The 21,605-nt window shown below is 46.3% G+C and overlaps 2 protein-coding genes across 2 annotated transcripts in view; one reads left to right on the plus strand and one right to left on the minus strand.

Moving 5' to 3' along the window:
* The window catches only part of RCC1L (RCC1 like), a 15,574-nt gene extending 10,446 nt beyond the window's left edge, over positions 1–5,128 (plus strand). The window contains exon 11 of the mRNA XM_088845566.1: positions 1–5,128. This exon is cut by the window's left edge and continues 10 nt beyond it. Coding sequence (XP_088701692.1) covers positions 1–68 — 68 coding nt within the window. The 3' untranslated portion in view covers positions 69–5,128.
* The window catches only part of CASTOR2 (cytosolic arginine sensor for mTORC1 subunit 2), a 47,261-nt gene continuing 30,441 nt past the window's right edge, over positions 4,786–21,605 (minus strand). Inside the window, exons 3-9 of the mRNA XM_081843616.1 lie at positions 14,347–14,540; positions 12,894–13,026; positions 12,379–12,502; positions 11,820–11,930; positions 10,580–10,662; positions 8,863–8,957; positions 4,786–5,407 (exon numbers count right to left, since the gene is read on the minus strand). Coding sequence (XP_081699742.1) covers positions 5,342–5,407; positions 8,863–8,957; positions 10,580–10,662; positions 11,820–11,930; positions 12,379–12,502; positions 12,894–13,026; positions 14,347–14,540 — 806 coding nt within the window. The 3' untranslated portion in view covers positions 4,786–5,341. The remainder of the gene's footprint in view (positions 5,408–8,862; positions 8,958–10,579; positions 10,663–11,819; positions 11,931–12,378; positions 12,503–12,893; positions 13,027–14,346; positions 14,541–21,605) is intronic.

Consider the following 21,605-nt stretch of genomic DNA (forward strand, 5'->3'; position numbering starts at 1 on the left):
CAGGTGAGGTGGTAGATGTCGCCTGCGGGGTGGACCACATGGTCACGCTGGTTAAATCCTTTGTGTAGCAATGCCTGATTGGACAGTGCCTGATGACTTGGAGCACAACTAGAAATGTATCAACTTTTTCCTGATGACTGGTCTTGGCAGCTCTTTGGGACTGATGCCTGAATTCCTTGTGAGCAAACTTAATGAAGTCACCATGGCAGCAGGCTTCAAAGGAACAAGGATTTGTTTCGGAGGGACCCTGCACAAATTTTGGGAGCTGTTCACTCAGGACAATCGTTAGCCGCTCGGCCGTCTTCGTAATGCTGTACTTCCGAAGTGGTTGCTAAGGACTTGGGAGTGCTGCGAGGAAGCCTGCACTGCTGTGCAGTCAGAGCAAAAGGGTTTGTTTACAGCGGGATTGTAGAACATGCTGCTGCTTTTGAAAGATGCTCTTATGAGATGATTGAATGTCTTTGCCTTATTCCTTTCTTTCTAGCACCCAGCTCTTTATTGTCCCAGAGCAGGGCTAGGGAAGCTGTGGGTCTCCAGCTGTGGTTGAACTCCCAACTCCCATCAGCCCCCAGCCAGCATGGTCAGTAGCAAGGGATGTTGGGAGTTTGAGTCCAAGCACAGCTGGAGCAATGCAGGATCCCTGCCTCGTTTGAAAGCAACCGCTGAAACTTTTACTGAAAAGTTTCATCGTATCCCTGGCTCCTTCCCTTCACAGATCTTAGCTCTCACTATGTACTGTACCCAAATAGAGAACATATTATATCGTGCCATTGAACTTGGGCTTGTTGATTCTCCTGACAACCACGGTTTAGCAGTGTGTCAGAACCTGTGTAAACCATGGTTAGCCATAACTATGGTTTAGTGAAACCAGCCCACATCAAACCATTATTTTTGAAGGTGTCTTGTTTTAGCAGAACCAGAGCTAGGGATTCAGATACGATGCTGAAACTGCAGTTAATTGAAAAGGGAAGTGCAAAGTTCTGATCTCCTTGCAGCCGGGGCAGGAGGAGAGGAAATGCGTGAATGACATACATGTCAGGGTTGCCCATGCCTTCAGTGCTGATCTACATGAGGGTTCAAGCCTCCTTCCCTTCTATTCTGTCCCTCTCCTACCCTTGCACTCCCATAGTTTTTGATGGAGAGGAATGAGCCAAGGGTACGCCATCTGACCATCTCTTTAGTTTGAGAAAAACAGCTCCTTGGCCTATGAGAGAGAAAGAGTGGTGTGCATTTGTTGTAGTAGTGGTTGTTGTTGTAAAGTGTACCTGGCTACTTCCTTCCTTCTCCCCTGCCTCACACGTTCAGCCCTCAAAGACGCCCCCTCCGGTCTGAGTATACTGCTACCTCGGGTTACAGACGCTGCTAACCCAGAAATAGTACCTTGGGTTAAGAACTTTGCTTCAGGATGAGAACAGAAATTGCATGGCGGTGGCAGGAGGCCCCCATTAGCTAAAGTGGTATCTCAGTTTAAGAACAGTTTCAGGTTAAGAATGGACCTCCAAAACGAAGTAAGTTCTTAACCCGAGGCACCACTGTATATCTATATCGGCAAGAAAGAAGCGATCCAAACTATTGTTCAGGCATTTTAGGGATAAGCCATGGGCAATGAAAACCCATTTTTGCCTTCTGATAAATGGCCACATGACGGCACTGCACGGAGCGCCTGGCAGCATTCGGCTGCTAGGCGAGGCGATTTATCAAATCTGGCAGCTGTTGCTTCTGTCTCGGGAGCTCTTGAGCTGAGCTGCGGTACTGCCGGTTCAGTCATTAGCTGGAGATAGAATTCTAAAATGTGCTTCCCTGTATTGGGCATTGGTTAATAAGACACCACCATATTACCTCTGTGGCCAAGATCCTTCTAGAGCGAGGGCTGCATTTTCATCTGCGGGACATGCTTGCAGGGTTGTGGTTTTTTTTGGGGGGGGGGGAGGGGGAGGCACATGGCAGTGGCTGGGAAGGACCAGATGCAAAAAGTGGGCAGAACAATTGGTGTGAATCTTAGCTTTTTATCCAGTAGGCCAGATTCTAACCATGTAAAAGTCAGCGGTTTGTGCACACGGTTCTCTCCTCCCCCATCCAAGGAAGAGACATAAGCACACTTCCAAGGACGCATCCCAACAAGGCAAAAGCCCTGCAGAAGGAGGGCACAGAAGTGGGTGAGTGGGAGGTGGGTAGAGTCATAAGTCCAGATAGAGGCTTCTCAGCCCTGATCTTCCCCATGTGTGTTTTAGAATGCTTACAGTGGAGCTCTGCTCACACAGAGCCTAAGCAACTTTAATTAGAAGCTTCCTTCTTTTGGCTTCTGTTCTTTTTATTGCTTCATGTTCAGTGTGACTTCCAGCATTATTTGTGACTTAACTGACTTCCATTCATGGTGGAGATCTTGATTTCCACTTGATATACTTTTTCTGGACTGGATGCTGCTGTTTATATAGTATGAAAAATACCTTAGAAAACGAGAAGGCATTTGTAAATAAAGCCTCTCCCTCCACACAGAACAGGAACTGACTAATGAAGGGAGTAATTCATCATTAAACGCCCCGTCATCCTTGAGGCATAAGCTGCAAAGAGGAATTTGCCAATTAATGTCACCATTGCCTTGAAGAAGCCCCAGGAGGAAGTGGGTGGTACCATTTTGGCTACATCAGCAATGGCAATCACCTCCTGGACATCGGGACCAGAAGGAAGGAGGATTACTAGACACCTGGAGAAAAGTAGCAAGCTGGCATTAAGAGAAAGAGACAGGCAGAGTGAAACTTGCTTAGATTGGAAAACATTTCAGCAGAGACGTACCAGGAGACTGTAGAGGGCTCTCTTAGAGGCATACAATTGCAGCGACACAGAGAAGTTCTTTTAAGTACAAATGTTCCGAAATCAACATTTCAGTCCCCCCCCCCCAAATCAGCAGTGCATCCCAATGGCTAACTCGCAATTCTGAATGGAGGAACTAAGCAAACAAAATCAGTCCCATTTTGCGTCTGACCAGGATCCAAGTCAGTTTCTACAACAGAGGGCACAAGCATCACATCCCACTCATGTCAGTGGGCTATGCCCAAGAGAACGCATTCAAATTGTGCCCATTGGCTTCTACAGGGAAATGACTGTAATTCCCAAACAGGGAAGAGCAATAGCTCAGGAGGAGAGCGGTTGCATTGCATGCACAAGGTCCCAGGTTCAATCCCTGCCATCTCCAGGAAGGGCTGAGAGGGTGCCTCTGTCTGAAACCCTGGAGAGCGGCTGCCCGTCAGTGTAGACAATACTGAGAAATCAATGGCCTGACAATGGAAAGCAGCTTCTTATGTTGCTCTCTATGCCCTACCTTCACATCTCTGCTCCAACCTGCTGAAAATGAGATAGTGCACAGCAGTCTGGGTCTTCCACAAACCTTTGAATTGGATTGATAAAATTTGCACTGAAAAAAATATCTCAGTTTGCCTCAGGCAATTTTCTGATACCTTAGGGCAGGGGTGGTGCTGTGGACCACAGCTCCCATCATCCCTGACAATTGGCTATCCCGAGCAGGGCTGATGGGAGTTGGAGTCCATAACAACCGGCGGGTGCCAGCATTTGGCATCCATTGGCTGTTGCTCATGAACTCATAACATGGAACATTTTCCACGGGGAAGAAGCACCAAGCCCTGGAAAAAATTCCACCCTGTCATTGAAAACACCTATCCTGCTATGTTTTGAGCAGCCTCATTGCTTGTGGCTTTATTTCCCAGTCTTGCCTGCCGAGAAAGACTGGGAATATGCAACCTGATCAATCCACTGGGACTGGTTGGAAGGCAAGGAGCCCACCAGTAGGTGGTGCCAGAGCCAATGACAAACAGAGTGAACTCAATCTAGTTTTGTCTTTCTTGCTGAATTCTACAAGGGGCAAATGGAGGAGGAGGAAGCTGATGGGGGCAGTGCCACCCCCTGGACCAGCTCTTCATCCAGGAAGGCAGGCAGGTAGGTTGGGGCTGGCTGAGGGCAGGCAGAGGTTGGTGGGGCAGTGCCCCATTTGCCCATATGGACACAGCCTCCATTGAGAGGATGCTGTGTCAGTTGAGTCCAGCATTGCCTGGCATCAACTTTCCAGGGTCTCGGGCCTTTCCTGTTGCCTTTTTATTGGGAGATATTGTGGCTTGGCCACTGGGAACTTGTGGCTCTTCCACTGAAGTCCTTTTCCTGGCGAAAAAATTCCCTGCCACTCGTTTTAGGTGGCTTCCGCAGAGCATCAGACCAGTTCATGTGTCTCTCCTGAGAGGTGTTCTCCATGCTAGCCTAACAGAGCAAACCAGAGCCAGTATTGCAACCAAGCAGAGAAGGCCTGTCGTCTTAATGCTCACTGCTGGCTTCTAGAAGCATCTGCTTGGCCACTATGGGGAAGCAGGGCTGTAGCTGTAGTGGTTCGAGCAACTGGGTTCAATCCCCAATGGCATCTCTGGGGTAGGGCTGGGAATGGCTCTGTGCCTGAAATCACGCAGAGCTGCAGACCAACACCTGAGGTCCCTGGACTACAACCCCCATCATCCATGACCACTGGTCCTGGTAGCTGGGGATGATGGGAGTTGTAGTCCAACAGCAACCCGAGGTTGAGAAAGGCTGGTGCTGATGATACATTTTACAGAGCTAAAATGGAGCCATCATCTGCTTTCTGTCAAAATGCTGGAATAGATGGTCTGAGACAGGACGGCTCCCTTTTTGTCCTCATAGCATGGTGACGTTTCCTTGTAACAACTGACCCTCTTGGCCTGACACACTTAATGACCGGCCTGTTGTTCACAGAAAAGGCGACAAGAGTCCAAAATTGTATTTTATTTCCCCTTCTCACTGTTCTTCCGCAAATGCGTGCTACACTTTTGCTCTTCCCATCCTCACAAATGTGCTCCATTCCAGTTCCTCCCTCAACTGAAGTACACAGTCTCTTTTATTTCAAACCTCGGATAACGGTGTATTTCTGCCACACCGGCAAATGAAAATGAAAAAGGGGAGAGGGTGGGTGGGTTGAAAGAGAAAACAGCAGAATTGGTACATTTTGAACTTCAGAAACCCTCCACAGCTTTTAAATCCCAAACATTTTTCCTTCTTGCTCCTCACCATGCTTTGCCCCTTTGAAGATTTTATTTTCAAAATTGCTATTTTTTTTTAAAAAAAAGCTATCAGGAGTTATTTATGCCTCTCAAGCAGTCTTTTGTTTCTTATTTTCTTCACACGTGGCAAAGGGTTCTTTTCTCAGGCTCTCTTTGGAGTAAAAAACAAACAAACCACTTTTTCTCTCTCTCTCTCCTTGCTCCAAGAAAATACTGAGAAGAATTTTTGACAGAAAATGCACCCTTAGTCCCGCTCCAAAGGATTCCTAGTGCTTTTCAGCTTGACTCACTTGAAGTGCATTGATAACACCGTTGATATTTTCTTCTGGTACCTGTAGTGGGGGGAAGAAACAACAACCAGCCCTGAAAACCAGGATGCTACATTTTGATAGAAATTCAGACTTCTAGATATGATAAATTATAGGCCAACTGTCATAAATGCAACCTTGTAGGGTGCCTAGAATAGATGGACAGAATGTTAAGATGATATCTAGCATTAGCTTTACTGAGTCAGGTTCACTTATTTGTTTCTAGTCCTTGGACCACGGCAAAACCAAGTTTAACAATACAGTGGTACCTTGGTTCTCAAACGCCTTGGTACTCAAACAACTTGGAACCCAAACACTGCAAACCTGGAAGTAAGTGTTCTGGTTTGTGAACTCTTTTTGGAAGCCGAACGTGCTCCATTTTGAGTGTTACGCTTCCGATTTAAGTGTCACACTTCTGTTTTGAGTGTTACGCTGAGGTCTGTCTGTTTTTGCTATTTATTTTGTGGTTTTGTTTTTGTGACTGTGTGGAACCCAGTTCAGCTACTGATTGATTGTTTGTGTGACTGCAGTACATTGTTTGCTGCTTTCATTTTATGGATCAATGGTCTCATTAGATAGTAAAATTCATGTTAAATTGCTGCTGTTTTTAAAAGTCTGGAACGGATTAATCCATTTTGCATTACTTTCTATGGGAAAGCGTGCCTTGGTTTTGGAACGCTTTGGTTTTGGAACGGACTTCCAGAACGGATTAAGTTTGAGAACCAAGTTACCACGGTATTAAAGTAAAGCTGAACAAGAATGACAACATGAACAAACACAGAACACTTAAGTTTGCTTGGGAACGCACACCTTGCCCCCTTAGAAAAAAAAGATGCCCATTGCAAAATGACTAAAAAGAAAGAAAATGCAAGCTACACACATCTGAATTAAAATAAACCTAACATTCTGATTCTCCCTGGGGAAACACAGCAATCTTGCTTAAGAACTTACTTCTTTTGTCAATTACTGCCGAAAGAGAATGTGCAGTTCTTGTATGTATCCCCTCTTACCGTATTTTTCGCTCTATAGCACGCACCTTTTCCCCTCCAAAAATTGAGGGGAAATGTGTGTGCGTCCTATGGAGCAAATGCAGGCTCCTTGGCTTCAGCAGGCTCCCTCCTTGGAGGGAACACTCCCTCTGTGCTCCAAAGGCTTCGCATTGCTTTCGCTGAAGCCTGGAGAGCGAGAGTCGTCGGTGCGCACCGACCCCCCTCGCTCTCCAGGCTTCAGGGATAGTCGCGCAGCCCCTCCGGCAGGGAGAGGCTGCACGTGGCTATGGCTTCTTTAGCCCCGTGCAGCCTCTCCAGGCAGGGAGAGGTTGTGGGGGGCTAAAGAGGAAGCCAAAACAGCCTGCGGGATCCATCCTGCTGGCTGCCTTGGCTTGTGACATAGCCGCGCGCAACCCCTCCGGCAGGGAGAGGTTGCGCCTGTATGCTGCTCTTTGGGGCTGGGGGGGGGGAAATAAGATTTTTTTTCTTGATTTCCCCCCCTAAAAACTAGGTGCGCCCTATGGTCTGGTGCGCCCTATGGAGCGAAAAATACGGTACCCTAAAACCGTGTCCCAGATATTGCTCTCTCAAATCACAATCGAGAGTAGACCCATCCAAATCAGTCCAGCCACTTCAATGGCTTCTTTGGGTTATCACCCATAATTTTTAATTGATAATGGGTACAATCCTATAGGTCCCTGGGAGGACATCTTAAGGGCCTTGGGACATGACAGAGAAGCACTTTTTAAAAAGGCTTTCCCTTGGCTGCTGCCAGAAAGCCCCGCCAAGGCAGCTGCCCAACTGGTGGTGTTCTGCGAGTGGCAAGGTGTTGGGCGTGTTGCAGAATTGTAGGGATGAACCACTTTCAACTATGGGGGTGTTAAATAACTGAATGTTCTTCCATATAAAAACAAACAACCCCCCCCCAAAACAACAACAATAACAGCGCTCTAACAAGGCCCTGCATGCAGAAATATAGAGTGCCAAGGACAAAAGGAAACCGACTTTTGTCCATCCACCTTAGTATTGCCTACACAGACTGGCAGCATCTATGTAGGGTTTCAGAGAACCTCCCCAGTCCTCTCTATAAATCCCAGGAACTCAGCCTGGGACTATACATTCAAAGCAAGCACTTTGCCACTGAAATCTATGGCTGGATGCTACTCTATTTTTCTCCCTGAGCAGCTAGTTTTCTAGGTGCAATGAATACTTTTTGGACCCTGATGTCAGGCACCCCCCCCCCCCGCCACCTCCGAGGTGGCCCAGCCCAGACACAGGCTTATCACCCCAGTGTGAAATAAGCCCCTGTGTGTTAGCTTTAGGAAGGCTCTTATGGGCTTATCTTATCAGCGTGGTTAATGTTTAAGGAAATAAACCAAGTGGATCTAACCATTTGACCTTCGCTATCTGAGATGGTGTTGACTTTTTTCTTTTTTTAAAACAGAGTACACATTGGAGTTTCCAGGCTAGAGAAGAGGCTGGTGCCAAAAAAATATAAACAAAACAAAAAAATCTGACCAGAGGGGGAGAAAAGCTGGGATTTGCTGCCTGAGCTTTTAATGGGTTAAAAGGTCAGGGCTCTCTCCAAAAGAGGCTTAATGTAGGAAAGGTAATGGGCAGCATCATGGGGATTGTTATTTGGGGGGGGGGGCAGTGAGGGGAAAGACTCTCAAACACAGCATGCGACTTGGCACACACATTAAAACACATTAAAACAAAAGACCTTAACAGCATCACTAGTCTGCTGCCAAAGCCGGCCTAAGATATTTTATCGCTGGTGGGTGGGTGGATGTCCAAAATGGACCATCTCTTTCTCCACAGGGAAGAGCCTCAACTCAGCGGCAGAAGGTTTGCTTTGCATGAGGAAATAAGGAGCCAAGTTCAATCCCTGTATAAGCGCAGATTTTTGTTTATTACACCTGGTGTCTGCAGGTGAAGCTGGGAAAGAAATTCCGTACCTGAAACCCTGGAGAGTCACTGCCAGGCAGGGTATTATTATTATTATTATTATTCAGGGAAGTTTTTAATAATTAACGCTGTATTGTTTTTAATACTTATTGGGAGCCGCCCAGAGTGGCTGGGGAAACTCAGCCAGATGGGTGGGATATAAATAATAATAATAATAATAATAATAATAATAATAATAATAATAATAATAATTTACATACCACCCTTTATCAAAAGACCCCAGGGTGGTGTAGATCATTAAGAACAAATTCAAGGAACGTGGTAATAAAAACATAATCTGAAGCATAATAAAAAACAGCAAATAAAATAGTAACAACAACAACAACAATAATAATAATATTAATAATAGCCCCCACATAAAGGCCATAGATTATTTAATGGCCAAAGGCCTGGGTAAATCTTTAGGTGACAAGCAAAACTTTCCTCTTTTCCCAAGGCCTTTGGCTAATTAAACAATGTATGGCCTTTTAAACTCTTGAAGAACCAATGGTCTTGGTTTCAAAGCAGCACCCTGGGACTTACCAGTGCATGATCAAACTTAAATGTACTGATGTAATAGGCTGGGATGTCAGCTGCCGCCAACGGTTCAGAAATCTGTGCCACAATTCCACATTCATCTAGGGGAGAGAGGAGGAGAAAACAGCTCATTACAAACGCCCGTGTTAGCCGAGGAAAGATGCGACGGGACCACAGACATTCCTGCTTTGGGAACCAGGATTAGATTACTATAATCTTCTTTCCGCAGGGCTACCCAGGGTGACTTGTCTGGAAAGTTTCAACTTGTTCCGAACACAGAGGAGCAGAGGTGCCAGCTTCTCTACAGAGGAATTGAGGGGGCTTGGAGTGAAGTTGCGCAATGTCCTGACGTCACACATGTGATGTTGTGAGGAGCCAGACACCCTCTGATCATTGAGGGTGTCTGGCTCCCTCAAAATATACACGGGGAGGGGTGTGTGCAAAACTGCCTTGGTCCAGGGCCAGATTTAGGTTTGATGAGGCCCTAAGCTACTGAACGTAATGGGGCCCTTTATATGTCCAGCTGTCCTTTGTCAACAACAAATTGTCACTTTTTCTGTTTGTTGAATATATGCTATATGGCAATTTATGGACCTGATATGTATCTAAAGCCATTTGCACCTAACAAAATATGTATTTTTTCAAAGTACTGGTTGAACTGAAATACAATTAAGTATATTAATAGTGAAATAATTGTGAAGCTCTAACTTAAAATGATTGGGGGCCCATTACTTACATCGCAGGAGCCTACACAACACACAGTTGCTGTATGTAGGTTTTATTTTATTTGTTTTTTATCTTATACAGTGGTACCTCGGGTTGAGAACTTAATTCATTCTGAAACTGTTCTTAACCTGAGGTAACACTTTAGCTAATGGGGCCTCCTGCTGCCACCATGCCGCTGCCGTGCAATTTCTGTTCTCATCCTGAAGCAAAGTTCTTAATCCGAGGTACTATTTCTGGGTTAGCGGAGTCTGTAACCTGAAGCGTCTATAACCTGAGGTACCACTGTATTTTGAAAATGTACACCCAGGATTTTTCCCCTTTAAATTTTTTGGGGGGCCCCAAGAGAGTGGGACCCTAAGCTATAGCTTGTTCAGCTTATATGTAAATCCGGCACTGCCTTGGCCCCTAGGAGTTGGCGCCTACGCCGAAGAGGCTGCCCTGTTGGCTCCTGCACTCACAGGTCCTTCAACTGGCGGTGAAGGGAGCGTCAGGAATGAGTTTATCTGAGAAACAGAGGCTTTGAGAAGATTTACTCTGTTTACTGCATGGATTTGTTTGCTCTCTGCTCTTGGCATTTCCTGTTGTGCAGAGCCATCTGCGAAACCGTGAAGTGCATAATCTTTATGGCAAGGATCATGAGAGCGCAGGCCAGGGGGTATACAGCCTGCTGACTTGCTGAGGTGGGAAGGAGGCGGAAACGGAATGGAGTACCATGGCTGGGCTAGAAACAATGGAGTATCGTGGGAAAGGGCATTGTGTTGCCGGTCCCCTGGTAATGATCCGCGCCACTTGGATAAATGGGACTTCCCATGTGAGGGAGAGGTGCCCCATATCCCAATGAGCAGAAGAGAAGTATTGCAGCCCTACTCCTGCCTCACCCTGTATACCCCATGTTCCCTGATGGATATATGGACAGGGAAACGGCAGGCAAATCCGTTAGCTTCTCAGTAAACCCCACCTCAGCAAGTCAGCAGCCAGCCTCTAAGGCACAACATACCGAATCCAAGAGGCTGCCCTCCAATCCGGACCATCTTCCAGAGTTCTCCCGATGCACTTGTAAACAACAAATTATTAGGAAACCTTTGAGAGAGAGAGAGAGAGAGAGAGAGAGAGAGAGAGAAAACAGGAAAATAAGATTTCAATCCGTCCTGCTGTATTAAAAAGAACTTGAGAAACCCACCACCCATTTATGCACCCAGGGAGGCCTATGCAAGATTTTTAGATTTAGGGTTGTCGCCAGCTAAAGTTTACTATGTGACCACCTTGAACTCCTTGAAGAAAAAGGTGGCCTATGAATGCAATCAATCCATCTACCAACCAAAACAACCAATAAACTGTTTTGCCACCCCTGCCTCCTTTAAGAGGAAGGACGGGATATAAATAAACAAGCAAACATAAATAATGCAATGACACTCAAAGTGGCTTGCAAGACATAGCCAATATAAAATTCTAAAGCCACTTGTAAAGGTAAAGGTAAAGGTAAAGGTAAAGGGACCCCTGACCATTAGGTCCAGTCGTGACCGACTCTGGGATTGTGGCGCTCATCTCGCTTTACTGGCCGAGGGAGCCGGCATACAGCTTCCGGGTCATGTGGCCAGCATGACTAAGCCGCTTCTGCCGAACCAGAGCAGCACATGGAAACACCGTTTACCTTCCCGCCAGAGCGGTACCTATTTATCTACTTGCACTTTGATGTGCTTTCGAACTGCTAGGTTGGCAGGAGCAGGGACCGAGCAATGGGAGCTCACCCCGTTACGGGGATTCAAACCGCCGACCTTCTGATCGGCAAGTCCTAGGCTCTGTGGTTTAACCCACAGCGCCACCCACGTCCCTAAAAAGCCACTTATATTCCAGGTAAAAGATCCCACCCGCTGCTCTTTCTTCTGTTCCCCAGAAGAATTCGAACCCAGATCCCGCAAAAGACCACCCCGAAGTGCTGTTTTCCCTGGAATGTTCCTGAAGGCATCTCCTCTCCCAGGCACCCATCCCTCACGTCCACCGTCTCCCTTGGCGTAACTTCCTCGCACCGTTCTGACTCGCTTTTTGATGATGGCTTCCATGTTCTGGGATGGGTGTATGAAGCCCTTATGTATTCTGGGGCTCTTTTAAGTTACTTCAGGAGCCAGCTGGATTTTTGGCATTCATGTGGGCACTGTGTGTTTGCATGGGGGCACATGCGAGGTCTCCTAATAAACGCTCGAGGCCCAGTGAATAGGATTTAGGAAGCCGGTTCTCACCTTTTCTGCGTCTGTACATCCATCACCAAAGAAATGTAACCCTCAATGAGGGAGAATGAGAAAAAGCGAATATGTCCAGAATCTTCATTGCCCACCATAAAATCTTTTACTCTGCGGAGGAAGGGAGAACCAAATTTGGGGACAATTTATATGCTGCTGGATTGTGCCCAAAGCAGTTTACAAAAGGAATAAAGCGTCAAATTTAATACAGTTAAAAACAACTATAAACAAAACTGAAATCAACGACAAGCTAAAAGCCAGATTAAAATGCACGCCATCATTCTACATACCTTGCCTAAACAAAAATATTTTTTTGCTGGTGGCAGGAAGAATACAGGCATGGAGTTCCAAAGTGCACCCTAAAAGATCAATACCTGTGGAACAGGTATCATGTGGCACCCCTTCTTTCAAGAAGCTTGTGGCAGCGATCCTAGCAATCCCAGGGTGTTATGAAGGGAAACTGTCTCAAGCGGGTTAAGTCCAAAGGCATTTCTTGTGAGGTTTAAGGAAGCTTCCTTCTCCCTTGTGCCCTCACCCCAATTCCCTGGTTTGAACTTACCCATTGGAGTAAAACATGACATCCATAAGGAGTGTAGCAACCGAGGGGAGGGTATCTGGGTCTAGGCTGGTGACACAGAACATGTTACTTGGGCTGGAAAGTGGGTGGATGACAGGCCTCTGAACTGAAAGAGAGGAAGAGAGCCACAGATGTAAAGGAATGATAAGAAGTTATTTCTGCTGCGGCAGCTTGTGCTCATTGGGACTGGTAGGGCTGGAGGCAGGGGGCCTAGCGCATCAGTAGAAGCTCATCATGCAATAGATGGTGCAGTTCTTCACACAACAGAGTTACCAGCAACCTGCTAAGGCATTCTTTTCTGCAACCACGTTCTGCTGCAGCAAAACATTGGGAACAAGGGTACTGCTTCATCGTAGCACGATGTTGGATGGCGCCCCCCCCAAAGGAAATTGGCACACCCCATTAAAAGGGGTCTTGGTTTGCAATGGGCTGTGACCAGAAAGAGAGCACTGATCCCTGTAAAACGAGGCAGGTGGCAAACTGAAGGGGAACCATACCCAGTTTCGGTTTCATAAATCCGTTTGTTATCCCGAGGCTGTCGGCCGCCACCGCCTCCCCATTCACGACCCTGAGGATGGTGAATTCAGAAGCCAGCGTGTGCGTCACGAAGGGCAGGTCCCGCTCACGTATCTGAGCATGGGAAGAAGAAATCGGCTCATGAGAAAAACAAAGACCCTGTTGCTATTATTTTAATTCATTGCCTGCCCTTCACTCTAAGCTCCCAGGGTGGGGTTACTGTGGGGCAATCAGCCTCATATAACCAACATGCTTATGTCTAATTCATGCATGAAGCATGACAGGACCACGGACAGAGATTGGTTGGATGGGAGGAAGGACATGTGTGTTTATGCAGGGCTGACCCAACCACAGAATGGTGCGCTCTCCCTCTCAGGGGGTAGAGATCAGGAACAAGGGGAATAAAGATCTACACTGGAATCTGCTGCTCTGCGGATCTTGCTGCCTGAGGCAGTTGCCTCCCCTTGCCTTATGGGTGTGCCAGCCATGTATGTCTGCATGTGTCTTTGTGTCCCCTGTCTAGGAAGACACTGGAGCTTCAATGTTCCTGGCTCCTAGACAGGCCCTGATCCAGGCAGGTGCTTCCATAAGCTTCCCCAGTCATGCACAGTTAGCAGGATACTTCCCTGGTTCATTGTCTACTCTGCTCCTGGAAACCCCCACACCCCCACTACACTTTTCTTAACACCCAGAGCACAAAAGCTTCCTCAGAGCATTGTGCATTTGTAGTCGTCCTAAAGATGAAAAAAGAAGGTATTGCCTGGTTGTGGAATACTTCTTAAGGACCAAAAGAGCTTCCTTTCCTTTCCCCCATTTTTGTTTTGCAAAACAACTAATTATCAGTGGTTCAAAAGCAGCTGAAGTGTAAAGCTGCAACATTTCTGACGCCTCAGCAATCACACACATGATTTTACAGGCATGCGCACTACGGCCAAGAGGGGTCCAGCCGCCTACTAAGGACAGACAGAAGTTCAAAAAACTCTGGGACACTGAGTGCTGCAGGAAGGACAAGGGAGAGAGCTTGCACTAAACAAGGTATCCCCAAAGGCAACACAAAGGGACCACAGGATGAGGGCTATCACTGATTAGGGGCAGAGGGAGTGCCCCATTTTCTGAGTAAAGTGCAAGCTAGAGTAATTGGAAGTGCAGGACTGATGTTGTGCCACAGTCAAATCCAGAGGCTTCCCATTGCCACCCAATACATTCTAGAAACCGCTGCAGTCACTGCCACTTCTGACACCATGTTGCATGTCGGTTACCTGTTATCAAAATGTTAAAAATTCAGAAGTCACGCAGAAGGTAAATAGGAAATAATTGGGGATCATTCCCTTAAAGTAATAGTCTCGGGAGAGGCCACCCATCTGATTCCTATCAGGTCTTCTGTAGATGGAGCATGACTTCTGTCATTTATCTGCTCACATTGTGTTTCCTTACCAGGATGAAGTCTGTCTGATAAGTAGAGAGCATGAATACTGAGATGTTCTGATCAGCCAACGGAGCTATCACTGATTTGGCAATCTTGGTCACGCCGATGGGCTGGGAGCTGGAGAAACTGCCTCCTCCGGAAACCACGTTGAGCGCCAACCACGTCGCATCCGCCACACTCAGGTGTTCTGAGGAAGGGAGCTCTGAGTGTTGGGAGGGAAAAAACCCCACAACGATTACCTTCATTGGTTCATTGGTGAATATTAATTCAGCTGAGAGCTAAGAAGGGAGTTCTGAAGTGTGATTGATCTTACATTTGTTCTGGAAAGTTCCATACCTGTCAAAGAACATGGTGCCTATTTGTCCCTTGCACAGCAAGCACTTCTTGATAATGTTCTGAGTGTCTGTTTATTTTGGCAAATTCAGACAAATATGAATGACATGAAGGCAGTTTACCGTGAAACTATTTTGAGGGCAGTAGCTGTGTTCCTCTGGCATTTATTTATTTTATTTTATACATTATACTTCTATACTGTCCATCATCTGAGGATCTCAGGGTGGTTTACAATATAAAAACACAAAAATATATAATACAGTGTTATAAGAAAAATACTGCTCCCTTTCCCACAGGAGAGTCAAAATGGCTTCAGGGTTGTTCTCCTGTACTATTTCAGACACATGGTTTATATACTTATGTATGTGTTGGCCTTGTACATTTCTGAACATTTATTTTATAAATATAAGACCTTAGAATTCCTATAACAACAATAAGAAACGAAACAATACCCACAGTTTAAAAAGCCATAGGTTGTTTAGTTAGCCAATAGCTGGGGAGAAGAGGGATGCTTTTGCCTGATGCCTAAAGCTATAGAATCGTAGAGTTGTTAGGGACCCCAAGGGCCATCTAGTCTGACCCCGCTGCAATGCAGGAATCTCAGCTAAAGCATCCATGGCAGATAGCCACCCAACCTCTGCTTAAAGACCTTCAAGGAAGGGGAGCCCACAACCTCCCCAGGGTGCTAACCTAACAAAGGCTCCAGGCAAGCCTTCCTGGGGAGAGCATTCCACGAACTGGGAGCCACCACTGAAAAGGCCCATCTTTATCTTGCCCCCTCCAGATCTCTTGTGGAGGAGGCAGGCGAAGAAGGGCCTCAGATGATGCAGGTCGGTCCATTTGTTTTTCTTACAGCAATAATAACATACATACCCATGTGCACAGTGCTTTTTCTGGGGAGGGGAGGGGGTGGTGCGCAGGGGTACGCATACCCCTAAACATTTTGTGACTCTAAGACTAGTAAATAAAAATAAACAACCAACCAGCATGCTTTCTTCAGCTCATTCTTCCTCACGTGCCCCCACCCAACCATCACCTGTGAATGAGAATGATCTGATTTTTTTGCTCCTCCCTCAGTGCAGAAGACCCCACAGAGGGCTGACTCGAGGGGTTCAACAAGGCACTGTGGGATGCCCCTGTGTTTCTTTGTTACTCTAAGAAAACAGGTTATGTGCTTTTGCATAGTGGTAGAGTCCTTACATTGTTTAAAGAAAGAATCCTGACCTTTTCGGAAATTCAAATGCTTTTGCCTCCACTCCCAATATTCTCGCTTGCACATTTTCTAGCTGAAACAATTGCAATGCCAAAAATATTTGCTTTCACGTTCCTGCTAAGTGATGCCAAAGCCAACACAGCGAAGCTTGTTTCTCAGAATTCATCCAATAAATACCCCAGTCTACCTTCTGCCAACCACTGGTGGAAAACATCTTGCAACACATACGGATTTCTGAGTAGTATTTTTGCTTTCACCCAAAGCCTGCGAGGACTCAAAGCTCCTTTTCTCAGGCAAACAAAATGGTTTTGAGCCGCAGCACTCAAGAATAGATAGTGAAACAGACAGAGGCACATGGAATGCTTTCTTTGCCCCCATGATACCCCCCCCCAGTTTGTAAAATGCCACAACAAATTCCAAACTCTCCTGTACGCTTCATCTGTCCTGAGCGTACAAAAGGCAAAACAAAACCCAGAAGATGCAGATAATGTCAACCTCAACTTACAGCCTTAAACTTCAAAATGCATTTGCGCCCTCAAAATTGCATGCATACAATTGCAAAATGCACCCCCCCCTCTCTCTCTGGTTCCACTTACCCTTGATCCCCACTGCCTTCCACCCCACAGTCACAATGGGCTGCACAGAGTACTCAAAATGACAGGTACGTTTCCGAGCACAATTCAAAGTGTTGGTGCTGATCTTTAAAGCCCAAAATGGCCTCGGCCCTGAAGGAGCGTCTCCACCTCCATCATTCAGCCCAGACACTGAGATCCCGCGCCGAGGGCCTTCTGGTGGTTACCTCCCTGTGAGAAGTGAAGTTACAGGGAACCAGGCAGAGGGCCTTCTTGGTAGTGGCACCCGCCCTGTGGAACGCCCTCCTGTCAGATGTCAAGGAAATAAACAACTATCTGATGTTTAGAAGACATCTGAAGGCAGCCCTGTTTAGGGAAGTAACTGATGTAATAAAATTTAGGGAATTTAATCCTTTGTTGGAAGCCGCCCAGAGTGGCTGGGGAGGCCCAGTCAGATGGGTGGGGTATAAATAATAAATTGTTACAGTATTATGATAACTACTGATGACTGATATTTCTTGCCCTGGAGCACAGTTGGGTGCTGTTATCATAGGGGTGGGGATGAGAAATGATGCAGTGAATTAAATATTACCACTCCCCCCCCCCCCCAGGGCTAGTCCAGGTGTACCCTGGACCTTAGAAGTTGGGGTTCATGCTCTCCTCACCAAAGGAAGAGGCTAAAAAAATATGAGTTGAATGGAGGGTCTGGCTGGTGGTAAAGATGCTAACCTATCAAAGCAACCCTTGTATTGACAACACAGGCTTGGTCATTTGCTGGACTTCCTACATTCTGCAATGAACAACTGGGTGTTGGCCTCCCACAAGAGAAACGGAATTGTCGCCTGATTTTGCAGTTTGCCGGTGACTCCTGCTGTTCTGTCCCAGAATCCTGACACTTACAATCTAAGCAAGATGCCAGAACAAAAAGGAAAAGAGAGAGAAGCAGTCTCCAATTATTTTGGGCCGCTCGGCTTGCCCTGTCAACTCTCGCATCTTCTTCCTAAGTGGTTGGGAGAGAGGTGGTGCGTTGGAAAGGGAGATCACACCTGATGCTGTGAAGGTTGACACCAGTGGCCACACATCCCGAAACACTGCAATAGAAACACCTTTAATAACACATTTCTGCAATAGTTCCAGCCGCTCTGGTTTCACAAACAGCCACATGAGGATGTGGCTGATGGAAGCGGTTTGTAAAATAAGTATGTGGTAACTCAGACAAGGGAAAACTGCATTCTGTACACATGCCTCACCTATCTATCTATCTATCTATCTATCTATCTATCTATCTATCTATCATCTATCTATCTTCTATCATCTATCTATCTATCTATCTATCTATCTATCTATCTATCTATCTATCATCTACCTATCAATCATCTATCTATCTATCTATCTATCTATCTATCTATCTATCTATCTATCTATCTATCATCTTCATCTGCACCTTTCATTTAAATTCTGGGAATTGTAGTTCCATGAAGGGAATTAAAGGTCTCCTAACACCTCTCAGATGGGACATGGGTGGCGCTGTGGGTTAAACCACAGAGCCTAGGGCTTGCTGATCAGAAGGTCGGCGGTTCGAATCCCCGCAACAGGGTGAGCTCCCATTGCTTGGTCAATGCTCCTGCCCACCTAGCAGTTCGAAAGCATGTCAAAGTGCAAGTAGATAAATAGGTACCGCTCCGGCAGGAAGGTAAATGGTGTTTCCCTGTGCTGCTCTGGTTCACCAGAAGCGGCTTAGTCATGCTGGCCACAGGACCCGGAAGCTGTATGCCGGCTCCCTCGGCCAATAAAGTGAGATGAGCGCCACAACTCCACAGTCGTCCACGACTGGACCTAATGGTCAGGGGTCCCTTTACCTTTTTAACACCTCTCAGCATCAATAACCAGTGCTTTTTTCTGGGGGGACACAGGGGTATGCATACCCCTAAACATTTTGTGAATCTTTGTACTTTTGTTCATTTACTGCATTTATTTCCCCCAATTTGAAATATAAAATGGTGATTTTCCTGAGTCAAAATGAGAGTACCCCTAAACATTTATAGAAAAAAAAGTATTGCCTTTAACAAACTTCAGTTCCCAGGATTCTTTGGAGGAAAGCCATGGGCTCCCTAAAATGGCACAATACTGATTTAAATGTACACAGCAGAGGGGGTCCAAGGGTGATTTAAAGTTCCAACCCCCACCAAGCTCTTTAGTTGACCCTCGAGCCACCATCTCTCTCAGCCATGCCAACCTGGCAGGGCTGTTGTACAAATGAACTGGGAAGGAGAAAACTACCATGATTCTCTTCAGAGAAACACAAAACAATATACATTTAAATGCATAAACACATGTGCATAGCTGGAACAAACGCAAGTTTCTGACAGCACCTTTCCTTGGAAAATGGGGTTTGCAAAAAACTGGGTGTAAATAAACAGCATCAGTTTTCCCCTCTTTTCCTCCTTCCATGGAAGTAAGGTCAAAGATACAAAATTAACTTTCCATGAGTTTATAGTAATTCCTTTTCTTTTTCTTTCCTCCTAATTTTTGTTATTTCCCCTTTTCATTTTTATTTAGACTAATCTGTTTTCCATTGCAGGCTCCTCTTCCGCACAGGCCTGCCTCCAGCCATCCTCCCCTTGGCTAGGTAACTTTAACCAGAAAAGAATTAACCCTTAAGGTACACACAGAATGATCTCTGCTGTGGCACTTCCAACTCTTGGCATCCTCGAGGTCACAGGAGGTCCAGATCCTGGGTGTGAACAACTCCTTGCCTCCTCCCCAGCCCTCCTGAATGCCTGGCCTGGGGACAGGATGCACTAAGATTTGCCAAAGTAGCCACAAAACCCGCCAAACAGGTCTTCGTGTCTCTATAATTAGGCCACGAGGCAGGTCTCACGTTTGGCTTCCGCGTATCAAGAATGTGTTTACATCAAAATCTGAGCCCGCAGAAGCCAACAGGGCAGCTGGATGCCAGCCAAATGCAAGCATTCTTTCCAAGTACAGATGCCGCTCCGCATTTCGAAGTCCTGCTAATCTGATAAGGTGCCCGGGGAATTATGTGGGTAAACAATGCCCAAATGGGCTGGTAGGGAGAGAGCAAGAAAAGGTGGAACAACATGATATACAACGAATTGAAGAAAACGTTCCATTTAACATTTGTTAAAAAACCTGAAGCATTTTTATTAGGGATTGTAGGGAAAAATCTGCCAAAAAAGCTGAAAAACATCTTCATGTATGCGACAACGGCCGCGAGAGTTTTAATAGCACAAGGATGGAAGACTGAAGAAACCCCAACTAAAGAATCATGGCAAGAAAAATTGATGGACTATACAGAACTGGCAAAACTGACATACAAGCCACGGGACAAGGATAACTGACTTTAAAGATGAATGGGAACCCTTTACAAAGTATTTGAAGACGCAACAAAGCGAACTGGACTCCTTGGCTGGTTTTGAATAAACATTCACAAACTTTTTATTGATAATAATCAACTAAATAGTTTGAGGATCTATACAACTGTGTAACATGCAGAAAACAGCATTTTTAGAGAAATCAAAGACTGGAACTGAGGGAAGTCAGGGGGTGGGGGTGGGTGGGTTCTGTGCGGGGAGGGAGAGGGAGGGAGGAAAAATGGGGGGAATAAGGATGATATGTTTCTGGATAATATGTTTTGTTTTAATTTTGAATAAAGTTATTAAAAAAAATAAAAGGAAAGGTGGAACACAGCTGGCTCCCAGGGAGGGAGAAAACTATCAGGGTGTACGCTGTTCCCTTGTGCCAGATACATATTTTCAACCAGAACTGCTGGAAATCGGCTACAGACCACTGTGGACAGAGGTGGATTTGGGGGAACACAGCCTGTTCAGTCCCCCTGGGTGCGGAGCCTAGAGGGCGCTGCAGCTATGATTTAGGACGGAGTGCAAGAGGCAGAGGGGGCTGGATTTCGGCGTTGCGCAGGGTGCCACTGAAATCTGAAGCCCCAAGGTCTGCTACTGCTGTTGAGTTGTGGCCACATTGGCACATGGGGAAATGTCAAAACTGAGGGACAAGCAGCGGTAGAGAGGCGCAAGGATGGGGGCCAGAGAGAAAATCGAGGAGCCGGATCAGAACCAAGATTTGCCTCAGGCTAAAAATCCCATTCAAAGTACAGTGGTGCCTCGCAAGACGTAAAGAATCCGTTCCGCGATTCTCTTCGTCTAGCGGTTTTTTCGTCTTGCGAAGCAAGCCCATTGACGGCTTAGCGGATTAGCGCTATTAGCGGTTTAGCGGCTTTTAGCAGCTTATCGGTTTAGCGGATAAGCGCCTTAGAAAAAGGGGGGGGAAGGGGGAAAAAACCCGCAGGAACTCGCAAGACATTTTCGTCTTGCGAAGCAAGCCCATAGGAAATTCGTTTTGCGAAGCACCTCCAAAACGGAAAACTCTTTCGTCTAGCGAGTTTTCCGTCTTGAGAGGCATTCGTCTTGCGGGGCACCACTGTAGACCTACCGAAATTAACAGGTCACTGTCGCTACTGTTACTTGCCCTTCCAGCTGCTGGAAACTGGGGGAAGGCAGAAGGCTCTTGAGCTTCACCCTTGTTTCTGCATTGCCCACAGACATTTGGTTGCCTACTGTGAGAAAAGGATACTGGACTCAGATGGCCACTGGCCTGATCCAGCTTGTTAAGCATTGCCCATATCTGTGAAAGGCATTGCAGCTCCTCAGCCCCAGAGACCCTGAGGAGGGAATAAAAAACTTTGAAATGGCGCATCAGAATTCCAACAGGGGGGAATCGTAACATACAAATCTACCCATAGCAGCTGATGGTATATACAGTGGTACCTCAGGTTACAAACACTTCAGGCAAATGCTTTTGGTTACAGACTATGCTAACCTGGAAGTAGTACCTCGGGTTGAGAACTTTGCCCCAGGATGAGAACAGAAATTGTGCACTGGCGGCAGCGGGAGGCCCCATTAGCGAAAGCGCGCCTCAGGTTAAGAACGGTTTCGGGTTAAGAACGGACCTCCAGAACGAATTAAGTTCGTAACCTGAGGTACCACTGTATATTTGTCTTCTTCAATCTGTTGCCCTCCAGGTGTTTCAAAAAACAAGTTCCATCAGGCTGAAGATGACAGGAATTTTTAGACCAAAAGATCTGGGCTGCACAAAATTGATATATAATATA

Source organism: Podarcis erhardii (genome assembly GCF_964252035.2).
Source record: "Podarcis erhardii genome assembly, chromosome: 16".
In the NCBI taxonomy this organism is placed as follows: Eukaryota; Metazoa; Chordata; class Lepidosauria; order Squamata; family Lacertidae; genus Podarcis; species Podarcis erhardii.